At 47.7% G+C, this 9,755-nt stretch overlaps 5 protein-coding genes across 5 annotated transcripts; 2 read left to right on the top strand and 3 right to left on the bottom strand.

The window, feature by feature from the left end:
* The first annotated feature begins 7 nt into the window (after positions 1 to 7).
* On the top strand, positions 8 to 1,904 carry F5Y00DRAFT_223969 (uncharacterized protein). The gene is made up of 2 exons (XM_048005935.1): positions 8 to 1,413; positions 1,490 to 1,904. Exon 1 carries the CDS (start codon positions 305 to 307, stop codon positions 1,205 to 1,207), a length of 903 nt encoding a protein of 300 aa, XP_047869834.1. The 5' UTR covers positions 8 to 304; the 3' UTR covers positions 1,208 to 1,413; positions 1,490 to 1,904.
* A 436-nt stretch (positions 1,905 to 2,340) lies between these two features.
* Positions 2,341 to 3,536, bottom strand: F5Y00DRAFT_250545 (kinase-like domain-containing protein; the record flags this gene model as incomplete). Its single annotated transcript, XM_048009742.1, has 3 exons — positions 2,341 to 3,237; positions 3,382 to 3,430; positions 3,466 to 3,536. 3 exons carry the CDS (start codon positions 3,534 to 3,536, stop codon positions 2,341 to 2,343), a joined length of 1,017 nt encoding a protein of 338 aa, XP_047869835.1.
* A 349-nt stretch (positions 3,537 to 3,885) lies between these two features.
* Positions 3,886 to 5,177, bottom strand: F5Y00DRAFT_62483 (putative short chain dehydrogenase). The gene is made up of 2 exons (XM_048013913.1): positions 5,152 to 5,177; positions 3,886 to 4,990 (listed from the first exon to the last, which is right to left on the bottom strand). The coding sequence occupies exon 2, from the start codon at positions 4,758 to 4,760 to the stop codon at positions 3,939 to 3,941; it is 822 nt and encodes a 273-aa protein (XP_047869836.1). The 5' UTR covers positions 4,761 to 4,990; positions 5,152 to 5,177; the 3' UTR covers positions 3,886 to 3,938.
* Positions 5,178 to 5,183: 6 nt separating this feature from the next.
* Positions 5,184 to 7,730, top strand: F5Y00DRAFT_223972 (Smg-4/UPF3 family-domain-containing protein). Its single transcript, XM_048005936.1, has 2 exons — positions 5,184 to 5,587; positions 5,663 to 7,730. Exons 1-2 carry the CDS (start codon positions 5,343 to 5,345, stop codon positions 7,293 to 7,295), a joined length of 1,878 nt encoding a protein of 625 aa, XP_047869837.1. The 5' UTR covers positions 5,184 to 5,342; the 3' UTR covers positions 7,296 to 7,730.
* A 231-nt stretch (positions 7,731 to 7,961) lies between these two features.
* On the bottom strand, positions 7,962 to 9,345 carry F5Y00DRAFT_269255 (uncharacterized protein; the record flags this gene model as incomplete). The annotated part of the gene is made up of 2 exons (XM_048012411.1): positions 7,962 to 9,170; positions 9,265 to 9,345. 2 exons carry the CDS (start codon positions 9,343 to 9,345, stop codon positions 7,962 to 7,964), a joined length of 1,290 nt encoding a protein of 429 aa, XP_047869838.1.
* Positions 9,346 to 9,755: the final 410 nt, after the last annotated feature.

The raw sequence follows: 9,755 nt of genomic DNA on the forward strand, positions 1-9,755 counted from the left end.
AATAACAGGTATCTAGCTTACCTCATAAGCCTACCTAACCTAACCTATTCAATTCATCCTACGTGAACATATATTTCTTTGTTCTATGCTCGGCGCGACCAAATATATTTTCTTCATAGGTAACATCATTTTTAAACCCATGTTACCGTCCTTGTTACCCATCGCATAATCTCTAACCTACATACACAATACCTAAGGAGGCAGCCTAGACAAATAGGTACTCCACTCTAATCTAGAATTCTTTGACGACAACATCTTCATTTTCCCAACCCTCGCGACAAAACACCGCAATTGTACTCTCAAGATGACTTCACTCAATACATTCGAATGTTTTAATGACCTCCCAAAAGAACTCCGTATTCTAATCTGGGAGTACCACTTCGAAAGTGCTCGTCTTCTCGTGATTCATCCCTCTCCTGAGAGTCAAATGCGAAATCCAAAGAGGGAGGTTCTTCTATTCTGTTGCACCGTTCTAGACTCGGCTACCAACCTCGTCATTCTAGATGAACGACCTCCGTCTCCATTGATCAACCATGAGGCTTATGATATAGCCCTCTCATGCAAGCGTATCTGGACACCCGTTATTTTCGGCAAGGATCTTGCGGATTCCGTTACCTCAGGCCGAGCTCGCGTGCCTCTCCAATTCGCTCTAACACTTGCTTCCAATGTACCTGACGAATGCAACGACACGCGGCCGCAAGCGCGCCCCGTCTATGTTGACTGGGACCGCGATATGCTCTACCTGTGTGTCTCGAATGCTGAGCAAGCCTTCTGGGCAATGCGCTCCGTTCCTTGGCGAGAGAATGTGAAGAAATTAGCCGTCCTCGTGCCGCAGAGCGAATTTGATAGGGCCATCCCCTTTGGCCCCACGGATCCCATCCGCGAAGTACTTGAATCTATGACGGAGCTCCAAGAATTATTCGTCGTTCTAGTTCCTCAGGCCGACGTTCTTGTCCCTGTTACTACCCCTACTCCCGAAGTACTAACTGGCCTTCCAAGAGACGAGTTCGGCTTCGTTCCATACGTCGAGTATCTCAAGAAGGCTGGTCTCGCAAACAATCATATTCTTTATGCTCGCACGGCCATGTCATTTCGTGAGGCCATGGTAGGCATGCCCAGAAAAATTAAACTCAAGAGAGTTGTCGACGTGGATTGCCTTACTTGCTCTTTCGGCTACTATCGACGCAGTCTCAGTCCATACCGTTAAACTGCAAATCTTTGGAATTACTTTCCATTGTAGCTAAACGCCTTTATCTAATAATTGGTGTCATCTTACTCCGTTCAGCATTTCCATTGGCATATGACATTGAGCACTTCCGGCCCTTGGATCTTAGTGGAATATGTGTATAACCCCGGCACAAGAATACCCCCCATACTACCTAGGTATTGAAACATGGGCCCCCTACGTCTTAGGTGCGTCTTGTCGATGGCATGCCAAGCCTAGCGCTTATATTACATTCATATAGCCTTCAATTGACTCTTCGTTTAGTGTTGATGAACAATGGTGCATAAGGAGTGCATAGGGATATATTATAATCGGGCATTTCCCCCTCTTCAGATCGATAAATCACTCACTAACCATCGATCTGCGGTAGTAGGCTTAGAAGCTGCCACTTGTAATCCAGGCACCCTTGTCTAAGATTCATACAAGTCAACTATGCCACATTCGAGTGTATACACAGGAACTCAAATCGCTGGGAACGGAGAGAACAAGAACGAGCACGACTTTCCGGTTGAGGGTGTGGTCTCATCGCTTACGAGAAACTACTAGAGCTTATGCTTGTAGCTAGGTCTTTAAGCCGCCTAGTATTAAGATTCTAAGCATAGAAAGTGGCTATCCCGTTAGAGGGAAGCTATCGATACGAAGTATAAATAAAACTATACAACAATCATGATCGATTATATAACTTTTAGCTAGTATCTTGTGCGAATTATTGCATCTCGATCCAGGGGTAAGTAACGGGTAAGTAGGTGACACGGCGGTCGTAACGAAATTGAAATGAAGTCTTTGAAGGGTAGCCTGAATGTAAACCGTGGTCAAATAGGCCATCTGGAATACGAAATAGCAACTCTGGTTATGATGTTATAGGTCCCATATTGCCATGGTCATTTATAACCCCACCACCTGGAGGAGCATCTCGAATCTGTAAACTATACTACGTCTTAGACATAATTCCAAGTACATTTTACCCCTTATAAAAAGAATGATCACATGGTAAGAACGGTAAGTTTACTACTACTAAGATAAACATATTCATGAGAGCTATTAGTCACTGCATCTTTTCCAGATACTCACTATATATATACATACGGCCCTATCATCCTATCGCTGCCGTTCCCCTATTCCACATCAGGCAATGATTCTATAAGCTCGATTACTCGATGGTCTATTAAGGCCATAGCTTGCCGCTCAATCATTGCGCGAACGCGTTCTTCGTTTTGCAACTCGTAAGGTGTCAGGAGCCAAACCAGGCCTGCAAGCATGGACTTTCGGTATTCTACCATGAGATCTTCATCCTGGCTCGAGAGGGACGCATCGTCGTATATATTCAACTCGTCGAGATAGTGATTTAGAATGCGCATCTCGTGCTCTCGTCTGTCTTCGACGGTTAGACTGCCGGCTATAAAATACGCCACGTCGTGCAAGGCAGAGCCGACATGAACCGCTTGCCAATCGAGAAATCGCGGTTCCCCGTTAATTAGGAATGTGTTGCCGATGTGAGCGTCGCTATGTACCAGGCATTGAAACTTGGGATTCCTGGAAGTGAAATATTTTTTGAGTACTGCTCTCATCCGCTTCTCATCCTTGAGGGCTGCAGGAATCACCGGCCTGTGCGAGCCGAGAATGAGGTCATCCCATAGCTTAAAGAGGGACCAGATGATTTCCTCGTAGTGTTCCGGGCCAGCCCACGGGTAGTCAGAATGGCCCCGACCCCAAGTTCCCGCGTGCAAACCTGCAAGCTGCTCAACTCCCGCCATGACAAGTTCGACAGGCCAAGCGTTAGTGGGCTCTCCGAACTCCGCTCCGAGGGCTCCTAGATCGTCCATGATCACACGGCCCTGAGCCTCATTTTGACCAGCCCAATATGGCCTTGGTAGATCGATGTAGGTGAAAGCTGGGGCGACATGACCATAAAAGAGGGCCTCGCGTCTGTAACCCCCAATGAGGGCTTCAGGGTATAACTCAATGAGACCCATATTAAACCCCCCTTTAATACAGATTTTCTTCGGTCTATCCTACATATAACTCTGTTAGCATAGCTCTTCATGGTGATTCCTTAGAGTTATTATAAACCTATGGAAGATAATGAGATAGACTCGATAGCTAGGGATTAGAGCCTACCGTCTTAGGGGTTTCTCGGTAGACTTCGTAGAATCCACATCGTCGTCGTCATAGGTCAAGGTGATGAAAAGCTTGTATGCTCGGCAGCTTTGACCTTATGGCCGAGGATTTGAGTAAGCCACAAGGCGGTAACTTCCTCTGGAGATGTAGGGAGCCAAAGCCGGTTGGCCGGCGAAAGATGGCGGTTATACATTATCAGCTTCTCGGATGATCTCAAGACTGTAGTGTGAAGTAAAATAGTAGTTATGTTTATTTTATATTTGTGCTAGTTATTTTATGTCATTCTAGAACTCCTCCTACCACTTACCCGAGTAAAGTACCTACGGACCAACTATTGAGAGGTATGCAGGTATATCATCCCAACACATCAAGAGGACTCTGTGGCTTAGGAGACATGAAGGCATGTTGCTGGACAATTTGGGGTAAGGCAAGATGGCATAGGGAAACCTTTTATGACCCTGACTACTTGAATATTCGTAAAGCAACATAACTGGTATAGAATGGTGATCATATGCATTAGGACGCCTCGATACATTTGGCGTGAAAAGGTCTCCAATGGAATCAAGGGGGTGTCATTCTCTTATCTGGTAGCTGCCTAATCTATATCCCAATTCGTGAAGTACTCGGGCGGCTTAACGCCCGAAATCTTCTCAAGGGTCTCGATCAACTGGTCCTGTAGGTCTTCGTCATCGAGTTCTTTTAAGTAGCTAGTTTCATGGCCTGTGCCACTAGAACTCCGGGCTTGAGTCTGATACCAATACTTCCCCGTCTCGCCTTCGGCAACTCCTGACCCCTCAGCTAGTAAGACGTAGGTATCGACAGCCGCGTCGATATCATCGGGCGCTGACGAGCCGCCCATCCTAGTAGCAACCCATCCTGGGCTCATGGCGTTACTCAGAACACCCCTGTCGGCGAGGCGGCGTGCGAACCAAAACGATAACAAGACATTGTGCAGTTTACTATCGCTATAATTACACTGCTGGATATTGAGTAAGGAGGGATCACCACCCTTGTGCATGCCGCTAGAAACGAAGACGTAGCGCTTTGCTGGCGGGTTTACCAGAGACGTTAAAATGTATGGCGCCAGTGTGTTAACGACGAAGAGTACGGGAATTCCGTCCTTGTTTTTGGGATTAGTAACGCCTTGCGCAAGTCTGGGGTGTGCGGCGTTGTGGGCAATGGCGTCCCAGGGACCGGTCTGGTTGAGTTGTTTCGCTAAAGATTTGGTCCCTTCCACAGATGCTAGGTCCGCGACGAAGACATCTTTGGCTCCTGGACAGGCCGTGCGGGCGTCCTGCGCTCTTTGGCTATTTCGGGCATGTAGATAGACATCATGTCCACGCTTAATTAGAGCTCGTGCCGAGCGTATACCGAGGCCGAGTCTATCTGACGATCCGGTGATGAAGATGCGAGCCATGATGTTTATAAGTGGTTGTGCTCATAAGCACAAAACTGATAGATAGGTAGTTATACTACCTAAGATTGGGCATTCAAAGTGTAAAGGTGTATTTCGGTAACTTGAGTAGGACATCGGACTTTGGCGTTAAACCAGAAACCCAGAAACCAGCTATAGTGTACAAAAGTTAAGGTGGTTCCATCGGGGGAATCATAGCCAGTTTGAGGTTTTAATCATTACTGATGATTGGACTGTTATGTTGTTAGGCTCACGATAGGTAATGTACGTTGCCAAGACAGGGTTGCCAAGACAAGGATCTTATCGTTGTTCCACTAAAATGTGGATACTTCTCCTGCCCCTGCAAGCTCTATCATTCGCAGATGGTGGGGTCAATGGTGGAATTCAGCCTTACCTTTCAAGTTGCATGCTACTTTCCCCATTACACACCATTGAACTCTAATGCGCCTACAACTCAATTACAATTCCATATAACAAACGACAATACCAACAGCTCGCGACTATAATTATGACAAAAGAAGCAATTCTGGACGAATCCAAGATAATAGTTTCTTTAGTTTCAGTGCGACGATAATCACATGCGCAATGGCGAGTGTTCCAACCGCGAGAAAATCTAATGGAGTTTTGCCAGTCTCTTCCACTCCCATGGCAAATGAGACTCCAAAAGCCACCAAGGCTAAGGACTCTCCCCGGGGCAAGAAAGTCCTAGTTCGCCGACTCCCGCCAGGCATAACAGAGGTGGAATTCTGGACTATCTTGGGAGAGGAATGGAAGAGTGGAAACGGGAAAGTAGAGTGGACTAGATTTCAAGAGGGCCAAATATCTCAGGAGTGAGTCCTACGAATTATATATAAAAAACTATAACCTAGTAAAGAAGAAACACCCACTTATTCTTACATGTCTAGTCCATCGAATCCATCAATGCCAACACGATGCTATTTGCAGGTGCGATCCGAAGACATACCTGCATTAGCTGAGGCCGTTCAAAAGCCAACTTGGGAAGACGAGAAACGAACTTTCAACGATTCAGCCCTCGTAGGGCCCCCATATCTAGAGTTTTCTATCTACCAGAAGGTGCCCACCACGAAGAGGCGTACGGATTCTAAGCAAGGTACAATCGACCAAGATCCCGATTTTATGGCTTTCCTCGACAGCCTCACTCAGGAGTCTACCGTGAGGGAAGCTGATACCGAACAAGCCGATGATCTAAGCAAGGCAGACACGAAGGTAACTACCACGCCTCTGGTTGAATATTTGAAAGAAAAGAAAGCCAACAAGGGAAAAGAGACGAGTAATGCTAAGAGCGGTAAACACGCTCGGCATGAGTCTCAGGGTGGAAAAGCAAAAGGGGGCCAGGAAGAATCTAAGAAAAAGGGAAAGGACTCCAAGGCCGAGAGAGCTGAAAAGGCTGCTGATAAGGAAGAGAAGAAAGCTAAGGAGCCCATAAAACTCCTCACTAAGAAGTCATCCACCCTAGACGCAGCTGAGGCAACTAAATCGACCTCCACTCAGGCTAGTACGAGCAAGACAGCTGAAGAGGTAGCACCTAAGAGTCGGCGGGCTAATATTGCCGCTGCTGCCAAAATTCTACAGCGCGATCTTGGTCTTAGCCCAGGAAGTGCCCACAGAAGAGCTCGTCAGGATGCTGCCAAGGCGGAAGCAGCCGCCAAGGTAGATGCAAATAAGGAGAAGGACACTAAGGATTCTGTATCTGCCGCTCCAGCTGCGCCAAGTCAGCCCTCCTCATCGGCACCCCCATCCGCCCCGACAGCCCCAAAAGCTCAAACAGCTGAAAGTTCACGACGGTCTCGAGGTTCAAAGTCTACTAAGCAAAACGCGCCTAGTGACACGCCTAAGGGGAAGGGGGCCGATAATGCAAGCAGCGCAGTAAAATCCACCCCTATCACCACGCCAGTCATCCTTAAGAGGAAAGACGATGCCCCTTCAAGTGGCCTACCTCCAATAGCGCCCGCGATCCAAACCTCCTCAACTTCAACCCCCCCAACCGGCCCTAAGGCTGCTGGTAAGGCCGCATCGTCTAATAAATCGGGTCCCTCGCAGAAGAAAGCCTCTGGCCAGCCATTAGTGACCGCTGGAGCAACGCGTGCCTTTGTAAAACACGCAAACCCTTCGCAAGGTGTTACTGAGCCGTTGCTTAAACAGGCCATGGAAACATTTGGGCCAGTTACATTTGTCGAAATTGACAAGCGGAAAGGCTTTGCATATGTTGACTTTGGGGATCATGATGGATTGGTCAAGGCTATTTCTGCAAGCCCTATTCCTGTTGCACAAGGCACTGTGCAAGTGCTGGAAAGAAAGGAGATTAAGAAGTCGACTCAACCGCCAACGCAACCAGCGAGCGACAAGACGAGTGTTGAAACTCCCCCAGATCGCCCTAAGCGAGGTGGTCGCGGAAGAGGCCGTCGAGGAGGGGCAGCTAATGCGGGTAGCACAAATCCAACAAACGAAGCCGTTGGGTCTTCGGCAACGCCTCCTCCTCCGCCTACTGAGCCAAGCACTGCAGCCACCGCCGATTGAAGATATATCGCGAATCTAATGCCGTCATTGTACGCTGCCGCAGCTTCCATTCATCTTATAATCCGTTCTTAAACAATTGCGGAGGTTAGCCCATTCAGCGATTTCACAATACCGCCCTGGAAGTCGGTGTTTTTGCTGAAGGGTTAGCCATGATTTATGAAGGGTATCCTCGAGGATATGGGCCTAAAGGGGTAGTTATTAGCGAAGAGTAATCCTGAGAGGAGTCGGGGACTACATAATAACATTTACGAGAACCTTCTAATAATTGTTAGCATCCTGAGAGTCGTCGTGGATGCCACTCTTGTAACTAGCTTAAGTTAGCCAAATCAGTAGCTGTGCTGTGTTAGTATCTCTACTACGCATTTACCTTCGCGTTGCCAAATGCGAGTATATTGCTTTTAGAGTTAACTCATGTGTTAAACAACTCAACGACGGTATTTGTTAAATTAATTCCCCGTCCGAATCTCGCCTTTGAAAGAGTAAATAGTGTATCAATAGAGTCACCCCCTACTTCGCCTACCTTAATAAGAGTGGATGGATCTTAAACTACTGGTCCAACGCTCGGGTATAAATTGAGTACGTAGGTGGTTTGTTATTCGGTCCTCGTGATGCAACTTTCAATTAACATTATACTTAACTCGACAATTCTAACGATATCTTAATAACTTAATATTCAGCGAATTTCTCTAAATTCCTTCGCGATTTAATAGATTTATCGATCTGTTCGCTTGGCCACTGCAACCATTGTTCATATGACGGGTCTAGGGAGTCGGCGATGCCTTGGGAAACATGATTTGCCCACCCTTCCAAGAACCAACAGTACTCGAGTGAACTGAGTAGTATAGCGAAATGAGCTAGAATTATCAGGGCTGGGGGTTGTTTCTCACGCAAGAAGCCGACGAAACACTCATCTAATTTATACAGCCATGCTATGATAACTTGAAACTGTCCAATTATTTCATTCTTTGGAGCGGCAGATGTCCCATAGGTTTCGTGGAAGCACCACGATAGGCACCCGAGGGTATTATTGTAAATTCCGCGAGACAATACGGGTGCGGCCGAAATAAGTGTCGACAGCTTCTGCAAAGGCTCTTCCCATGGTACGAACTCGACACGATATGCCTCTTTTCTAGACGGCTTCTCGGGTTGTGGCGGCGGGAACGGACCCAAGACGCCTGAGAAAACGTGCTCCAGGCCAATATTCTCGATAATAATCCGGACTCCTCTTAGTAAGTCCAGCCAAGGTACCTCGCAGCCCTCAGCAACAACCAGGAGATTCCCTGGCGTCGTTCCTCTGGCAAAACCGCACGCACAAGCCAGGGCTGAAGCCACATATAGCGCAGAGCAGTTATCTTTACTAAGCCGAGGGAAAAGATCGGTTGCTTGGCGGATCCCGATCGAATGATGGACACCGGCAAGTCTCCTGAAGTGTTCTGAACGATCCGGCTCTAGCCTCATCAGATGGAAGGCCGATACGGCCAGTATCAGATGAAGGGCGCAGTGGTGAGTGAAGGCTAGACGGGGCACTTTGATCTGCCATAGTAGCTTGTCCCCTTGACTGAGTTGCCCATCGGTCAGATAATGGTGCAGTAGTTCAAGTTCATCAACAGTCCAATGGGGCGAGGAAGTCGACCCTTTTATTGATAACGGATCGAGACTAGGCGCTGTTGTTTCGGACCTTTCATAGATCTCTTCGTGGGGTCCGAAATGTCCTGTAATAGCCGACCAATCTTTACGTGGTCTCCCTCGCTTCCGTTGAGTCAGAGTATTGTTTAATAAATCATCGCTCTGCTGGCTCCCTGCTAGATTTGGCGAGAAGTCGCAGGGGATGGCAAATCGCGAGCAGTTCCCACAAGTCGGTTTAAGCTCATCGCACTATATCGGTTGTCTCTAGTCAGCACCTGCGGCTCGTCGAGTTGATAATGCGAGTCAGAAATCAAGCGAATTTTAATAAAGGGGCTCCCCCCACCTTTACCCTCCTCTGTTTACAGTTGCGACACCCTGCACGCGATTTCCTATGAGGTCTCCTCGCTCGGGGATGAGCGCTCATAGCGGACATGAAAGACGGGCAAATTGGCAGCTTAAAGGATTGGTCGCTTGTTCTTTCTTTTTCGTACAATATTCGTATATAAAGGCATATACGCGGAAAGGATATACGAGGAAACGGGCTGGTGTATTTATTATCATGTGGTTACCCCCATGGTACTGTGGTAGCGAGACGCAGCATAGCATGAAAATGAAAATAAACGATAAATTAATGCTGGTAACCAACCATAAGAAGATAAGGGAGGAAGATTCGTACAAAATACGAAAGTATAGATCCGTTGATTATCATGATTATATCTCATGTACAAAAGCGGAAGTACTGATCAATTCTTCCATAGCCCCCTTCAATCGCGGGCGGCGGGGGGGGGGGGGGGGGGGGGGGGGGGGGGGGGGGGGGGGGGCGGGGGGGGGGGG

This window comes from Daldinia vernicosa (genome assembly GCF_022497035.1).
Source record: "Daldinia vernicosa strain CBS 139.73 unplaced genomic scaffold F5Y00scaffold_2, whole genome shotgun sequence".
Classification (NCBI taxonomy): Eukaryota; Fungi; Ascomycota; class Sordariomycetes; order Xylariales; family Hypoxylaceae; genus Daldinia; species Daldinia vernicosa.

Bases quoted from the DNA above. Each gene is read 5' to 3' on its own strand.
- F5Y00DRAFT_223972 (XM_048005936.1), top strand. From the start codon at position 5,343: ATGGCGAGTGTTCCAACCGCGAGAAAATCTAATGGAGTTTTGCCAGTC. The intron at 5,588-5,662 runs GTGAGTCCTACG...TTACATGTCTAG, and splicing joins GAGGGCCAAATATCTCAGGA to TCCATCGAATCCATCAATGC.
- F5Y00DRAFT_223969 (XM_048005935.1), top strand. From the start codon at position 305: ATGACTTCACTCAATACATTCGAATGTTTTAATGACCTCCCAAAAGAA.
- F5Y00DRAFT_62483 (XM_048013913.1), bottom strand. From the start codon at position 4,760: ATGGCTCGCATCTTCATCACCGGATCGTCAGATAGACTCGGCCTCGGT.